General features: G+C 42.8%; 1 protein-coding gene across 1 annotated transcript in view; it reads left to right on the plus strand.

The window, feature by feature from the left end:
• Positions 1 to 844: 844 nt before the first annotated feature.
• The window catches only part of sema3b (sema domain, immunoglobulin domain (Ig), short basic domain, secreted, (semaphorin) 3B), a 30,756-nt gene continuing 13,836 nt past the window's right edge, over positions 845 to 17,764 (plus strand). Inside the window, exons 1-8 of the mRNA XM_071896163.2 lie at positions 845 to 1,369; positions 4,605 to 4,762; positions 6,564 to 6,626; positions 14,945 to 15,064; positions 15,975 to 16,068; positions 16,491 to 16,610; positions 17,024 to 17,166; positions 17,477 to 17,591. Of these exons, the coding sequence (XP_071752264.2) occupies positions 1,144 to 1,369; positions 4,605 to 4,762; positions 6,564 to 6,626; positions 14,945 to 15,064; positions 15,975 to 16,068; positions 16,491 to 16,610; positions 17,024 to 17,166; positions 17,477 to 17,591 (1,039 nt within the window). The 5' untranslated portion in view covers positions 845 to 1,143. The remainder of the gene's footprint in view (positions 1,370 to 4,604; positions 4,763 to 6,563; positions 6,627 to 14,944; positions 15,065 to 15,974; positions 16,069 to 16,490; positions 16,611 to 17,023; positions 17,167 to 17,476; positions 17,592 to 17,764) is intronic.

Consider the following 17,764-nt stretch of genomic DNA (forward strand, 5'->3'; position numbering starts at 1 on the left):
CCCATAAACACTAGAAACTGAGATTATAGAACCGACATACAAACAAGATTATAGAAATCAACATTTTGAAGCTTTGCATCATTTTCAATACCATTTAATAGTCAATACTGACACCAAACATCAGTGCAAAACCGATAGTTATTGCTTTCCGATACTGGATCCAGCTCACACTATCATCTAATAACACTCTATTATGCACCCATCCACTCACTCATCCATTCATCCATCCATTACACTATTGACTTCAGGCTCATTAGTGCTGAGAGAGAGAGAGAGAGAGAGAGAGAGAGAGAGAGAGAGAGAGAGAGAGAGAGAGAGAGAGAGAGAGCTCTGACTTGGCAGTGCCACAGACAGGGAGCTTGTGCTTGGCTTGGCAGTGGGCATGGCACTAATCCACTATAGCATATCTCTATCATACACACACACACACACATCAGTGTTGACCGTGTGTGTGTGTGTTTTGGACCCTGTCCCCGGGTCTTGCTGTAATGTGAAGTGATTATAGTGTTGTTGCCATAATGGAGACTGGCATTAACACAGCCTGGCAGGGGCATCAATCTGGCTCTGACTAAATATACCTCCGACGCCAGGGGTGTGTGTGTGTGTGTGTGTGTGTGTGTGTGTGTGGTGTCCTGTCACAACAGCCCAGCTTGCTTGTTTTCTAAACCCTCTCTCTCTGTCTCTCTCTGGTTTTAGGCCTCTGTGCCCCCATGCGAAGTTCCTCTGCCATCTTGGAGCAGAGAGCTGAACTAGAACCCTGGACCTGCCGGCAGAACGCTCCAGAACCGCAGAGACCACTACAGAGACTAGACTGAATGTTCGGCGTCTGACAGGACGGCTGGAAGAGACGTCAACTGGCAAGAACTGAACCTCTGCTAAGGCAAACTGCAAGAGGGAGAATCAGTTTGGGACTTACAAAGCTGAGCTGATACTGAGTCCTTGCCAAACAGGACTAGATCCAAACCAAACCAAGCCAGTCCAATAGGCAGGTGGATTCTGACTGGGTCCAGAATAGAGACAAGACCTGGGCCAAACTAGGCCAAGAAGAAAAAAGTTGGGTATTGGATTAGCTGAGACTAGAATAGGGCTAAAAATCCAGACAAAAACCACAGACAGATTTCTCCAGTCTTCAGCTGTGCCAAGATGATGACCATGATGATGATGATGGCAGCCATGATGGTCACCTGCAGCTCTCTGTTGCTGCTGGGGCTGGCCGCCGCCCACGCTTCCTCCAGCGCCATGCCCCGCCCCTCCTCTTCATCTTCATCCTCCTCCTCCACCTCCACCTCCACCTCCACCTCCACCTCCACCTCTTCCTCCTCCTCCTCATCCTCCTCCTCCTCACCGCGCATGAAGCTCTCATACAAAGGTAAGAACTGAAGCTTTGAAGAAGAGAAGTTGCAGTTTGTCTTATTGAACCAGGCAAATTTAGCTTGTTGTGTGTGTGTGTGTGTGTGTGTGTGTGTGTGTGTGTGTGTGTGTGTTGGGTTGTCTGTGTGTGTGTGTGTGCACATCTAATCCCTTTTTGCAAACACAGTTACCCTTAAGGAAAGAGGAAAGTAATGAAATCTTCCACAGTTCCCCAAACTCTCCTTGCTCCAGCACACATAATAGCTATGAAGTACTGTTTTCATGTGTGTGTATGTGCATACACACACACACACACACACGCACACACACACACACACACACACACCATCTTGCTCTGCTTCATGTGATACTCAGCCATATCCTTTTCACAATAAACAGTACTGAACAGTAGCCAGCTGTAATTTGTGGTTGCTGTTATTCTTGGCTAAGTTCACAGCCACACACACACACACACACACACACACACACACACACAAAGAGGCATGCATGCAGGCGCTCAGACCAAAGGAAGCACACTTACATGCAAATATAAACACATGCAAACACACGCTCATGTACCCCACACACACACACACACACACACACACACACACACACAGCTTAAACACACAGCGGCAGAGTTTTTTCATGTCTTAGTATTGTAAGATATAAGATGGCAGCTCATGGCCCGACACAACCACAGAAACCGAAGATCCGTTCCATCGGCGAGAGCCAACAATTACAGCCTTAACAAAGTGACCGAGGTCTTTAGACTGAAGGCCGGCCGCCCAGCTGAGATCTACTGTATGTTCCCCTTTAATTTACACAGGAGGTACGATGTGACATGCAGGCTGGAGGGCAGGAGCAGGGTATTTTAGCTTTAGATGGCACATCAAGGACTACAGATATTCTGAACCACTGAAATATCCTTTGGCTTTTATTCAGACAGCAGGTAATGTAACATACCGAACATGGGAGACAGCACCAAGCTACTTCAGCTTTAGTTACTGATGAATGGATGCATTCTGACACATTAATGAACAACACCACTGTTCACCACTGTTCACCACTGTTCACCACATATCACTCCGCAGTCAAGAAGTCCGCTCCATTTTGTTGATTTTGAATCAAATTAACGAGCGACACCTTGTGCCAAAGCAGCACTAACCGAGGATAGAAACATGGAAGACTTTTACAATATTAGGTATTTTTCATTTATTGGGAGAGCATGAAACTGAAAATTTATATTACCGGACTTGTTTGCATTACTATGGTTACAGTTCTGTTACAGAGTAGCCATGGATGCTAGCTACAGACGTTTCTATTACTGCAATCCTGCTGAACGACATTTTTGGCGGAAGCTTGTAAATTACTTTAGCTTGTAATGAAATTATAATCTAAATTTTGTGTCAAATGATTAATGTCTTTAGTAAGCAGCCTTGGAATAAGTGGGATGTTATGTACAGCGAGACGTCATTATTGCAATATAAGGACCGACAGGGTGAATCAAGACCCAGACATGAAGCAAAGTGACAGATATTGTATAGTATCCATTACTTAACACATCAAGGATTTAAGGCTCCTTCAGTGCTGTCTCCTCTACTTCAAAATACATTATTTCCCTATTATTTTGACAAAGAACCGCATGCGAGCGACACATAAGAGGAGAGACACAAGAACAAAGTGTTTTCCTTGACCAACAGACGAGTATATTCTGTCTTCATTTGTTAGAGAGCACATATACTAAGAATGTGTCATTTTCAACAGTTTGGGCCAAAAGAGGTTTGTGTTACTTCTCAACACCACATGCTGTAGGTTAATTACAAAATTACAAAATGACCTATTGGATCCTAAATAACAGCAATAGGCGATAAAGTCTCTGATGGCTTTGGCTGGTGGATGGCGTCAGAGTCTTATTAAATTTAAAAGTGCATGTTTAGAACAATAGCAGACTAATAAAATCATTCTTAAAGTGAAGAGGGCCTTGGTCTTCTTGTTTTTAAGGTCCTGGTTCAAGCCAGCCCAGCAGGGGAACATGCAGCTCCTTAACTACTTTAACTTCTCAGGCCAAAGACCCTGTTTTTTCCACTGGCTTGGGGTAACAGTAACTATTATAGCTTAAGTTTACAAATACAAGTTGATCTGTCCTGGGCACTGGTTCCACCAGAATTTGTTCTTGGCAGTTTGGAAACGCTTCTGAAACAGCAAGGACACTCAATTTTTCCATTGAAACCAATACAGTTGCATTGCTTTTAGATGGAGTGCAGATCCTTTAGAGGAGTGACTTGTCCTGCCTGATCAGTGGTTGGCCAGCCGCTGACCGTGCTCAAATTAAGTGGTAATCCTCTTTTTCAAGCACATGGACTTGTTGCAGAGTCACTGTGGTGGATGTGAAGCAGAGTTTTGAATAAGATCCTTTTTTAGCATTGATACTGTGATCCCAAAGGCTTTCTTGGACCATTTTTTTACTGTTATCTGTCCATTTTGACTGGAGTTACTGATAAAAGAGTGAACATTGGGACAGTGACTATAAAAAAGTGACAATAAAAGTATTTTTTTCATTGTTGGCTCAGCTGCTGACAGCACAATACTGGGCAAAAGAACTATCAGCTTTTAAATCTTGCATGAAACAGCCAATAAGGGCAATTTCAGCTCATTTGTCTATACAAGAAAAGAACAGATTTTTAACTATCAGTAACTTAGATTTGGCTGTTAGCCTGCAATAAAGAGGTCAAACACGGGTCGTCAGGATTAACAATCTGATTTTTATGTTCTTGTATAAATTGTGCTTTACAAACCAGCTAAGCTTGGCTGGATTCTTACAAAGTTGTCTCAGTTTTAACTGAGTGTTTCTGGACATTTTCAAGACTTTTTATATGGAGATACACACAGACACACACACAAACACACACTTCAAATCCTTTAGCCAGGCAGGCAGACAGATCCTGCTGAGTGGAAGTCCCAGTTAAGCTGGAGAAGAGCATTGCAACAGTAAAATCACCATAGAAATGCATTAACTGAAAGGGGTTGTGTGCTATTAAACTATGGGATGTCGCCTTCCGTGTCTCCCGGGTAACAGAGGAGGGACTGACAGGCGCCACCCCCTGTTTCTGTGTGTAGTTTGTGGGACGCGTCTTTCTCTGTGTCTGTTTGTGAATGTGTGTGTGTGTGTGCATGACTTTGTGTATGTGTTCCATGTTAGGCTCAACACCGTTTAACAGTTCATCCAATCCTGTGTGTTTCTCCGTCTCCAGAGCTGCAGCAGTTCCATGGCGTGCGGCGGTTCGAGCTGGAGCGCTCCTGCTGCTTCAGCGCTCTGCTGCTGGACGAGGAGCGGGGCCGGCTCTTCGTCGGGGCGAGGAACTTCCTGCTCTCGCTCTCACTGGACAACATCGCCAAGCAGGAGCACAAGGTTGGTCAGGACCCCTGTCAATCAAAGAACTGATCGCTCAAGTCTGTAGAGGTTATAATAAGTAATGTGAAAAACTATTCGTGCACAAAATCTTAAAGGGGCAATAAGTACAAAGCACAAAATAACGATAATATATCCTGTGGTTCATAGATTACCTACTGCTACTTTGAAATGATTGAATTACATCTTTGGTGAAGCTGTCCACAACTGAGAGCTGTGTGCACATGTGCAATATGACATAGAATGATATATGGACAAAAAAAAAAGAAGAAGAAGTCTTGGTTTGGATCAACTTTCTATGGGAGAGCAGCTGAAAGTAGAGAGATTTATGATAAAGAGAGATAGGGTGAGATATACTGAGAAAGGTATAGAGAGAGAAATATGGGATTAATAAAGAGAAAGGTAAGAAATTAAAGAGGCGGGAAGAGATGAAAAGAGAGAGGATTTATCCCAAAAAATGCTATGATGATTTTGATGGATGCCTTTGACTTTGGCTTATGCAATATATCTGACAGCCTAAATTTAGAGTTACACACACTCACACACACTTGCACACACAACTAAGTACACAACTATGCACATACACAAACATGCACACTCTAAAACACACTTAGTACACACAGACACACACACAAAACCATAGCTGCACAAACAAAATACACCCTGCAAACATCGAGCCGCAGCTGTGCAGAGTGAATTACGAGCTTGGTGCGTTGGATTTGACGCCTCTGTTGGTTTTAGGTATATGGGTGAGTTTGATTTATGAACTGGCTGTGCACAGTCCAGATTCACTGCTGCTGAAGCTGTTTTAGCTGTTTCTCACTGTGGTGGAGTCACAACTTCAGTGGGGAAACGTGGAGGAGAAAAGAGAGGGGGAGGAGGATGAGGAGAGGTAGGATCAAGGAGAGAGAAGAGGAAGAGGAGGTGGGGAAGAAAGAAAGACAGGGGAGGAAGGTGAAGAGAGGAGGGGAAGAGAAGTATGGAGAGGCTGAAGGGAGAGGAGGTGGAGGAGGGAGGGGTAAATTAAGGAAGGGAGCGTTTGAGGAGAAAAGAAGAGAAGGGGAAATGCAAAAAAGATGTGATAAAAATGTAGGGAATCCTACTTGGGTGCATATTGTTTCTTCTATCACAGGATATTGTGGATCTGAATCCGGTGCCTGACTTGTTGCAGGTCATCCCTCTGTCCCAATTTCCTGTCCAGCTCCACCAATAAGGCAAAAAGACTTAAAATATACACAGTATGTTAAAAATGGATGAGAAGACGAGAAAGAATAGGGAGGTGTAGGGCAGGGCAAAGAGAATAAGAAGAAATTGAGAGTAGACGAGGATGAAGGCGGACAGGAAAACCCAGAGGGATCAAAAGTGACGGCGCTAAAAATAGGAAATGAAGTGATGAAAACAGAACAGAAGATGGAAAGGAAAGGAGGATCGGCTGAGGAAGAGTTTCCACAGCATGGCCATGAGGGTGAAGGACAAACGCTGTCCCAGTTTGGTTTTTTTTTACCCCACAGACCCCTTTTTAAATCTTTATTTACCCAAGATTAGTAACAGAGATTCATTCCTTCTCCCCACACTTTCACTCTCTCTGTTTTCCTCCTCCCTCTATCACTTTCCCTCCATCTTTCCTTCTCTCTCTGTCTTTAGTTTTTGTAAGGTTAAATTATGTCTCAAGCACACTGTAAGTTATTCATATTAATCCAATTGTATTGTTGCTTCACATGTATTGTCTACTGGCACATCTGTATGTCCATATTGATATCTGGCAGTATGGATGATCTGACCTTTGCCCTCTGTGTTTCAGATCTACTGGCCCGCTCCTGTTGACTGGAGGGAGGAGTGTAACTGGGCCGGCAAGGACATCAATGTAAGTCGACCTCTTCTCTTCTCTTCTCTTCTCTTCTCTTCTCTTCTCTTCTCTTCTCTTCTCTTCTCTTCTCTTCTCTTCTCTTCTCTTCTCTTCTCTTCTCTTCTCTTCTCTTCTCTTCTCTTCTCTTCTCTCCTCCTCTCTTCTCTCCTCCTCTCTTCTATCCACATCACTTTCAATCCAAGTCATTTACACAAACACAAGATCTTTTGTCAAGACTTTAGAAACATTTTCAAGTCGTCAAAGTCAAGTCTCAAGTCTTCTCTTCATGCATCAAGTCAAGTCTCAAGCAATTAAAATTGTGACTCGAGTCTGACTCGAGTCCAAGTCATGTGACTCGAGTCCCCGCCTCTGGTTGCAGGGATTGAACATGTGACCTGATGGTTGCAGGACAGTCTCTCCAACCGCCGAGTCATCCTGCCACTTCCCATGTAACCAAGATCTGGTCTTTTCATTGGTTGGCAAAAAGGGAGAAAAATCAGGCCATACAGGATTAAATATCAGATTTTCTATTTTGATATACAGTAACTATGCCTTTCTTTTTTAAGAAAATGTTAAGTCAACACAGTAAGCGATGATTATGTGTCTAAATGTGATGCTCTTCATGTGGATGGAGTCTGGCAGGGCAGAGGAGCATGGGCTCGGCTTCACTGACCTACATGTAGAGGCCACCTAAGAGCCAATAGACCACCCAGGATTACATTACACACAATTATCTATCTCTGGATGTGTGTGTGTGTGTGTGTGTGTGTGTGTGTGTGTAAAACAGAAATCCCTCATCAGTGTGTGCATAGACGTGCATGCATAAATGTATATATGTATTTGTGCATATATGTGGGACAGAATGTGTGTGTACATTTATGCGTGTGCATGTGTGTGTGTGTGTGTGTGTGTGTGTGTGTAAAACAGAAACCCTTCATCAGTGTGATTACACAGCTGTAGCAGACAGACAACGAGCTCCATTCATACCGCACAACACTGGCTCCAGTTTCACCTGACCAGGAGTCTGTCTGATTGTGTGTGTGTGTGTGTGTGTGTGTGTGTCAGCGTATGTGTGCTCAGGTTTCTGTGTGTATGCACCCTATGTGTGTGTGTGTGTGTGTGTGTTTGAAAGAGAGAGTAATAGTGGAGACAGGGAGTGGTGAAGAGAATTAGTGAAATTGCTCCAGCGGAAGGGAAACAGAGACAGAAAGAGAAAGAGATAAGAAAATAAAAGAAAGGTTTGGGGAGTTTTGAAGACAAATGTTGCATTGAAAGGAGTTTTCTCCTGGTGAATTGCCATTAGTGCCTTTTTGGCCTTTAAAATATTTGTTATACTTTGTTAAACACCCACTCCCCACTGTATTTTCTGGGTGAACACACACCCACACCCACACACTGAGAACTGAGCTGACCTCACACTATTGACCCTAATTATAGAGCAGTGTGTTTCTCTGGAGGAAGACTGAAGTCTCTCTCTCTCCTCTTCTCTCTCTCCTTTTCTCTCTCTCTCCCAGTCCTCCCTTCTTCCCATGCTCTCTCTCTCTCTCTCTCATGCCTTATGTTGTTTGTTCTCTGGGAACCAGAAGTTTCTCATGTTGTTTACGACCCCTCCATCCCTCCCTCCTCTTTCTGTCTTTGTTCGTTCCTCTCCATTAGACGTCTTTGTCTTTTTAATCTGAATACAAAGTGGCCGTCTTTCTGTTTCTCTGTTTCACAGGCTGTCTGTCTCTCTTTGTCTCTGTCTCTCTCTTTCTCTTTCCTCATATTAACCTCTGTACTGTTGGGTCATTGGCATCGGTTCAACTCATTAGTCTTTTTACACCTACTGTAAACATTAAACAATCACATGAACTGCACATGTGCACACACACTCAAAAGCATACTTATACATGCGCAAGCATTGTTGGGGAAAGTTACTTTTAATAATAATTTGTTTCTTTACTTTGTCATTTACCTTAAAAAGTAACTAGGTACAAATTACTCTTTATTAAAAGTTACTATTTTTGCATTATCCACTTCAAAAACACACCGTAAAATCACATTACATTACATTACATTATGTCATTTAGCAGACGCTTTTGTCCAAAGTGACTTACAATAAATACTTACTAATAAGTATTTTCTCACCAGTTGTCAAACTGACCGTATATCACAGTCTTCATCAGCTAAGCCTTGAACAAGTAAGAATATGACTGTTATGAATGTGGTTGATCATTGTTTTAAGATGCAATGCAAGATTATTGCTCTGTTTTTAAAACAGTATAAACCAATTTCATTTATATCAAGCAGACTTAGATGTTTTTCAGTTACCAGCATGTTGTCGGCATGAGATGCCAAAGGATTGTTTTAAATGTGCACAAACAAAAAAGAAACAATATGCAAGAAAATAAAAGTAACAACATTCTAGTCTTGAAAAGTAACTAATGACCGACCACAAGAATTGAAAAACGAACGCCACAAAGGAGTTATCCGAGTCCTCTAACGTGTCTCAGAGCAGCATGTTTCCCCAACGCTGCACAAATGCACACAAGCACACATGATAGATGCACAGTCACTCACATAAAGACACCTCATCACACACACACACACACACACAGACTGCAACAAAGCCACATAACATACACACGGACACACTAACACAAACACAGACACACGTATAAACACACAGCGGCAGTGGCAGTAAACAGTTGACACTTGACCCAGACAGTCAGTCTGTGTCACTGTAGAGCTTCAGCCACATTCACTCCTCAGTGTTTTAGTTCTATAGCAATATAGTGAAAGTGATGTATTGTGTTTACACTGTCCTGGTAGCACACACATGCACACACTCAACAATGTCACTCTCACCGCTCTGTTTTCAAAGTCCATTAACAAACCATCCTCTAGTAATAGTAAGTATAGCAGAAAATGGTATATGACATAAAGTCAATATATTATTTTCTTTGAATTATTGAGTCGAAAAAGCACATTTTTATTAAACTCTTTATGATTTAAAATAGATCCCTTGTAGTTAAAGTTAAAGCCTGAATTCAGTATAAATTCAGTATAAATGTGTGGAGCTGAATGTGAAGCAGGATGTTCCTAGAAAACAACAAGCATGATCAGGCAATTTTCCCTGGGTAAAACTATTGTTTAGATTTTAACTTTATCATCAGCGTGTGGGAATCTGTTTTGCCGGTCAGACCTGCATTCACACACACAAACAATACACTCTACAACAATTGAGCGTTTCCATCCCGTAAATCGCAGGAGGAAATCCCATTCTTCCTCGATGGATTCATCCCTGATGTTGTTGTACAGTTTGTAGAAGGTCAGAGGCCAGAAATGGTTTCAGAAATCACTCCTTTTCAGATGAAATATGTCAGATAAATGTCAGCGTTGTCACATTGTTCTGTCCAACAGGAGCGATCAAAGGCATTCCTGGGCTATTACACTGGGCTGTCTTGTGTATCTAATGGTTGTCTACTGTGCGCTCCCATTCAATGTGTTCAGTCAAAGGCTCTCAGCTATTAACTTTATTAAAGGAAGTTTCCTGGATCACTGGAGCTCTTTCCTCACTCGCTGTCACACACAGTCGAGGCAGAGAAAGAGAGAAAAACAGTAGCTATATGTTTCCATCCAACTGTGAAAGCAAATTTTAAGCAAACTTTTGAAATGTTGCAGTAAATAAAATGAAATAGGTGCGTTACAATCAGGTGGGTTGAAGTCAGTAAGTAAGCTTCCTGGATGCAAAAAGAAGACGCTGGTGAGAAAAATGGAAATAGTGAGTATTGGGGATTTTATTCTTTAATGTCAGGCTCATTTTTGACATATTTCATGTTCTCTGAATGAAATAAAAACAAAGAAATGCACTTGGCAATATTCTAATATCTACTCTAATATTTCGGGATGTCCAAAGCAACTTTTAAACCATTTTGCAGCGATTCTGAACCATTTAGCGGGCCGTCATTATATATTCAACACATGTGTTTGCATCAAATTTATTGCATCATTTCTTCAGCGATAAAACATTTTCCAGTTCAAGGGAGTGTGAAGCCTTTTTGCAACATAAAGGAAATCTTATGGAAATATTTAATTATTCATCTTATACATCATAATTCACAAAACAATACTTAAACCTAGCTTGTGTGATGGAAAATGAGAGAAAGGAGAGAGATGGGGGAGAGAGAGAGAGAGAGAGACAGAAGGAGGGAGGAGGACGAACAGATAAAGATTGGGTTAATCATTTGTGGGTTGAAATGGAGAGAGAGAGAGCGGGAGAGAGACATCCACACAGTAACAATACCACTATATAAGACATGAAGACCTGCAGCTCAGGCCGTGGTGAGGTCACAGCCTGCGTTACGCTCACTGTTTTAACTAATGAGCAAGAGGTGGGTCAAAGGTTGACTGGTGAACCCACTGACACACACACACACACACACACACACACACACAGAGGAAAATATCTGTGAGCGCTGACACAATGCACCTCCCTCGTCTTCATCCTCCTCCTCCTCCTCCTCCTCCTCTCCGGATCTTTTAAAGGTCTTTCAAGCTTCTGTTCTCTCCGTACCTTTTCTTTTCCGTAGCCTCCCGCTCCCTCTCTCCTTTTTCATCCCTTTGTCACATCAAAGAGTTGACTTTGTCAGGCCACCGCTCCGCTGACTGCCTCACCTTCCTCTGCCCCCGACACACACACACACACACACACAGACACACACACACACACACACAGGGTTTAAAACACAATAGGGGTTAGATTGAGGAGGAGGGCTTGCTTGAGTACACTGGGAATTCTTAGAAAAGGGTTGATTGAAGTTGGCAAAATCTGGCACGGGTGCATTTTATCAGAGGAACATGGTGTGTTTGGAGGGGTGAAGCTGTAGGGAGAAGGGGTTGGGGTTCTGGGAGGGGGTCCAAGTTTTAGGTGGTGATAGTGTGTGTGTGTGTGTGTGTGTGTGTGTGTGTCCATACGAGGTGTGCATGTGTGTGTCAGCCTGAGGGTGGAGGCAAAATTGGGGTGTGTGCCCCCTCTTCCTTGGAAAACAGAGGTCTCCTCTGTATTTGTCAACAGCTTAATCGGCCTGTCGATTGGTCTAACACCTTCTCACACACACACACAGACACATACACACCCACACACACACACATACACACACAGAAACACATATGTATTCACACACCAGCAACCCCAACTCTAACTCCCTGGTGGCTTTCAAAGGCTGAAAGGCAAGCCTTTGTTCTAAAGCACTGAAGGGTGTGTGTGTGTGTGTGTGTGTGTGTGTGTGTGTGCGCGTGCATGCATGCGCGTGTGTATGTGTCAGGCCTAATGAGCCAGATTTCCGCTTGTGTCAGTACACAACCTGGCCTGTCTTTCTGTCTGTCACCCTGGGGTGGGGCTGAGAGAGAGAGAGAGAGAGAGAGAGAGAGAGAGAGAGAGAGAGAGAGAGAGAGAGAGAGAGAGAGAGAGAGAGAGAGAGAGAGAGAGAGAGAGAGAGAGAGAGAGAGAGAGAGAGATTGGAATAAAGAAAGGAATGAAGGTGTATGAATGAGTGAAACCAGCAAACAGACTTCCATGTGCTGACATTACGACAAAAATGTTAATGAATGAAGTGAGAATAAAGAGATGACTAGAAACAAAGGGAGGAAGGTGAATATGTTAAGACATAAAGAGAGGAGAGAGATGAGGAAAACAGGCAGACTATACCTTCCAAAACACGCACAAACACACACACACACACACACACACACACACACACAGGGTGGTTATGCATTATCTCTGTCTGCAGCTCAGGGTCAGATATACGTCTTTATAAACCTCTCCTCCAGTGGCCCCCGGGGGTCCGACAGTGTGTGTAACTTGATCACTAGACAGACAGATGTTACAATGGTCTGTCTGGGGACAAGCAGGCAGGAGGGAGGGAGGGAGAGATTAGAGATAGGAAGAGATAGAAAAAAGAGAGAGAAAGTGTGTTGGCAGTGGTGTGTGAAGACAACAGTGTCTTATTGAATAGACTAACAAGATGAATTTCTGCCTATGACCCAGCAGCGTAGAGCGTAAAAGAAAACACCAACATCAAATTCATCCATGTGTCCCTGGTAGATCATCACTTTGGTGCTGCATGCTAACACTTTAGCATACACTCTGTTGAGTGATAGTAGGCGACTAGCATTATCCAAAGTAAGAAAACCAGAAAGTTGACAAGAAAGTATTAGAAAGTAAGAAAGTTTTTTGTATTTTTTTATTATATGTCCTGTAGATTCATAATTTAAAATGGAATTATCGTTAAAAGCTGATGTAGCCAGGTTTATTCGTGAAACTATTCCAGGTGAGCAGCCATGTATCCATCCGCTGCGCAGTGATTTGGTCTCCCATCACCCACCGCCTTCACCTCCTACGGAAACAGAAAAAGTAGTCCCTGCTTGTTCAAAACAGAACGTTATATTATTTTGTGTAAACTTTACCAATCTCCTACACAAAACTGCCAGACTTAGTCGCATATCATTTAAGATTACTCGCCATTTAGTTTTAAAGCTGCTTCAAGTTATTATTTTCTCACTTTTGAAACTCCCCAAAACTTGGTGTATTCCCTTAATATGGAGACTAGCTGGAAAAGGACACAGAAAGTGGACAGATGTATACAGTGATACAGTCTGTTAGTGTACAGTAACTCTCTCCTCCAGCAGTCCCTTGAGATCCAGCACACTGCAACCTGACTCCAAGATGGACAGAATGTGTCAGTGGGTCAATAGTGTCTAGGGAAGGAGAGGAGGGAAGAGAGAGAGAGAGAGAGAGAGAGAAAGGGATTAGGATACTGACAATTTTGGGGTTAGGGAGAGAGATAAAGAGGGGATGGGAAAGTGCTGTGTTGTAGATAGAGGTATAATTAAATCGGCCTACCACTTTTCTCTTCTTCCTGTTTCTGTGCTCTACCTCTTACTCCTCCACTCTTCTTTGACGTCAGCTTGCTGATGAAAACAAGGCTCAGTCTAAACTAAAGTGAGAGGGTCACCCTGTAACACAAACATGATAGTCAAGCGTGGCGGTTTATGTGAAGAAGTAGTGAAAAGAAGAGAAGGTGGACATTCAGTGGGTGTGTGTGTGTGTTTCTATGCGGGTGCACGTGTCTTTTTCTATGTCTGTTTATGTACTGAGATTAAAGTTGGCCTTCATTACGGGTGTAATTGTTTTAAGTAGCTAGAGATAATGCACAGCAAACAAAAAAAAAAAAGAATATATGATTTAGGAGGATATAAGAACCAATGAACCAAAAAAACAAAACAAAAAACACGAAATGAAAAGCTGATAGTCTATGTTTTTGCTTCTTTGACCTGACCTCTATTATGCATTTCTTTATTTGTTGAGGTGGCTTTTGATCGGTTTTGAAGCCACAATGAAAAAAAAAAAAAAAAGTGCTAGCCATACTTAGCTTAGCATTCCAGCATTTTTGTCCCTGAAGTCACCGTTAGCACAGGATCCAAAAACTAAATTTTCAACATAGGTGAAACAACAAATGGATTGAATCCGAAGCCCTGAAATGACAACAACACTAGACAGCAGTATGTGTGTGTGTGTGTGTGTGTGTGTGTGTGTGTGTGTATCTGCGGCAGTAAGTCATCTTTTAAAGGGAAATCCATATCACAGTGTAAGTTAACCAACAGCACAAAGAGATGGACTTGAGCTCACAGTCCCAGCCGCTACACTTTTTTGACTGTTGTGTGTCTGCATCTGTAGCTTCATGTGAACATTTTACACTTGCTGTACACACACACATTGCAGGCATGTGTGTGTGTATAGCAAGGACAAAAAGGCTGTCATAACAATGTGTTGGACTGAGTGGGGGACTCTGTAGTGTTGTCACAGACAGACAGGGAGAGAGGAGCTATGTGAGGAATGTACATCACTAAAGAGAGAGAGAGAGTGTGTGTGTGTGTGTGTGTGAGAGAGAGAGAGAGAGAGAGAGAGAGAGAGAGAGAGAGAGAGAGAGAGAGAGAGAGAGAGAGAGAGAGAGAGAGGAGGTGATAAAGTCTATGTTTTGTTAATGGAGCTTGGAAATAGGGGGGTGAGAGTGACATTGCTGACTGTGTGTGTGTGTGTAGGTGGGTGGGCGGGCGGGGTGTATATGTGTGTGTGTGTATGTATGCATGCTAACAGGACAGTCCCAAAGCATATGACACATCACATTCATTTTGTTCCATTTTTCAGAGGGAGTTTTTAAAATATATTTACTTTTGTAGTGTTTTCTCCAAAATATGACGATGTTTGCTAGATATATACTTCATTTCTAATATATCAACCTTCATATTGGCATTCATAGGCCTGACTCTCTCTTTCGTACTTGTGTGTTTTTCAGACTGACTGTGTGAACTATGTGAAGATTGTGCACCACTATAACCGCACCCACCTGTACGCCTGTGGGACCGGGGCCTTCCACCCCACCTGTGCCTTCGTAGAGGTGGGACAGAAGATGGAGGTAAGGAATAAACTCAAAAAACAGGCACACACACACACTCACACACACCTCAAAACTAGACCATTCCTGTGTCTTTGTGGAGGTGCGGCAGAAGATGAAAGCAAGGAGCATACAGACACCGTGTGTACATTACATGCAAATCTCCCATGCATCATGCAAGTTATTTTGCATTAAACAGTAGACTAACTAGTTATATGAATGTATCTAACTTTTCTCTTAGGGTACGTTCACACCAAGCATGTTTGGAGTATTTACTCCTTCAGTTCAGTTCGTTTAGCCAGGAGAGAACGATGCAATCCGACCTCTGGTGGCACCAAGTAACGACATCGAGATGCCTCGAAATCCGGGTCTTGGTCCTCCTCCAAGAGAGCTGCAGTGCGGTTCATTAGGAGTGAGAACGTAATCTGAACCAACTATAGGAAATGACCCCAAAACATAAGGGTTTATGGGTAGGAGAAGGATGTTGAGATCTGATAGCCAGCAGTTCCTCATGCTTGGAAAGCCTAGCATAACAAAATAAAGCGAACTGCAAACCGCAGTCTCAAATGGTCTGGTATGAACACCAGAGAAGGTAAATTACAGCAAAGAGCGCAGACAAGTCCATTATGCTTAGCTAAAGTTACAGGGACGGGAATCAGATTTGTTTTGGCTTTCCCTGATGCCAGAATCTCAGGATGACAGGTTACCAAAACCCTGTCCAAATAAACAAACCACACGTCAGTCCATGTCACTTTTATTTACAGGCACTAGTTTGTTTGTAATTGGTCAGTGTGAACCTAAACAGAGCAAATACAGAAACGCAACAAAGTAAACATTTCCACCATGATTCAGACCAAAGAAAACAAACTGTAGGTACGATTACACCATTAATCCGTTTCCCCCTCTCTCCCCGGTCCTCCCTCTGCTTCAGGACCATGTGTTTAGGATCGACCCCTCCAAGGTGGAGGATGGGAAAGGGAAGAGTCCGTATGATCCTCGCCACCCCGCTGCCTCTGTGCTCATCGGTAACTGACCCCACGCTCACAACCATGAGCCTTTCCCCCAACAACCTATATGCTTTTGATGAGATTTTGACTGGTATAAGCAATGTTATACTGTAATTGTTTCAGTGTACCCCAAAACTGGGTCTACGATGCCTCAAAAGTCAAACAATGGCGTGGCATTGTATTGTTTTTTTCTGTAACCCACTAGGTGAACAAAATAGTTTTAGACAACAATTTAAAGTACTATGAATCTTTTATCTTTTAAGATTATATTTCTGTGGTTTTAGTAATAAAATGGTTTGACAGCATAGTTGTTTTCCTGAGGTTATCTAGCATGGAATCATTTGAACTAATATTTGTGGACTGTATGACAAAGGAGCTAGTCATCAGCATAGTATGTCACATGACCAATCAATCAATGATTGGTGAATTCTGTCTCCTAGGCGATGAGCTGTATGCGGGCGTGGCCACAGACCTGATGGGGCGGGACTTCACCATCTTCAGAAGTCTGGGGAGACGCCCCTCCATCCGCACCGAGCAGCACGACTCCCGCTGGCTCAATGGTCCGTATGTGTGTGTGTGTGTGTGTGTGTGTGAGAGAGCGTTTGAGAGAGTGTGTGTGTGTGTGTGTATGGGTGTGTCAGGGTAGAGGTCAATTCACTTTCAATTCAATTTATTCAGGATGTTAATCTTCTTCAAAATTCAAAAGCTGGAAAACTTTTTTTTCTCCATGTAGCAAAAAAGTAAAAAATGATATTTCTCTGTGTGTATTATGTTTTCTAAAACAAGATGTGTGTGTTGAGCGAAAGTGTAGCTGTGTGTTACTACATATGTACCTGAGGCTTCACTGGTTGTGTTTTCCAGTTCATTAGAACTATCCTAAATCTGTCAATTGTATTGTTTTTTTTAAGCAAAATTCATATCTTAAGAGTAGAAAATATAACTGATGTCCTTCCTCTTTGTTTTCATCTACCAGAGCCAAAGTTTGTCGGTTCCTTTTGGGTCCCGGAGAGTGAAAACCCCGACGATGACAAGATCTTCTTCTTCTTCCGGGAGACGGCGGTGGAGGCTCAGGGCCTGGGGAAGTCCACCTACTCCCGCATCGGACAGCTGTGCAGGGTGAGAGATTTATTTTGTCATTGAAGTCCAACTTTTTAAAATAAACAGGGTGTAAAACTAACACCAGACACAAGCCAGATACTGGTCAAGTTTGTCTACTGTACCGGTCACTTTGGCAGAAAATCAACCGAGGTCTTATTCTATTCTAAAAATAATATTTGGTGAAATAGTGGCTGGTGAATTTTGGAATTGCCTGCCCAGTTTATGACACTGCTGTTGCTCCCTTCCTTCAGCCTATAAGAATTGCTATTCATTTTCTTGTGCTAATTTTCAGCCGACCAATTCTTGATTTGTTTTTTTCTCTAACCAGAATGATATGGGTGGTCAGCGAAGTCTGGTGAACAAGTGGACGACGTTCCTGAAGACCCGTCTGATCTGCTCTGTCCCGGGAGCCGACGGCAGCGACACGTACTTTGACGAGCTGCGTAAGTTCACTTTATACACTCTCAGTAGAACAGAATATCTGTTTGGCAACAGTATTTTCGAATGAATTATATAAATCAGCCTCAACAATTTATAAGTAAGTGGACTCATTTATAAAAACACGCTTTAAGGGGAAAACATCCTAAACACCACTTGAACTTCACAGGCAAAACCT

This window comes from Centroberyx gerrardi, chromosome 14 (genome assembly GCF_048128805.1).
Source record: "Centroberyx gerrardi isolate f3 chromosome 14, fCenGer3.hap1.cur.20231027, whole genome shotgun sequence".
NCBI classification, from domain to species: Eukaryota; Metazoa; Chordata; class Actinopteri; order Beryciformes; family Berycidae; genus Centroberyx; species Centroberyx gerrardi.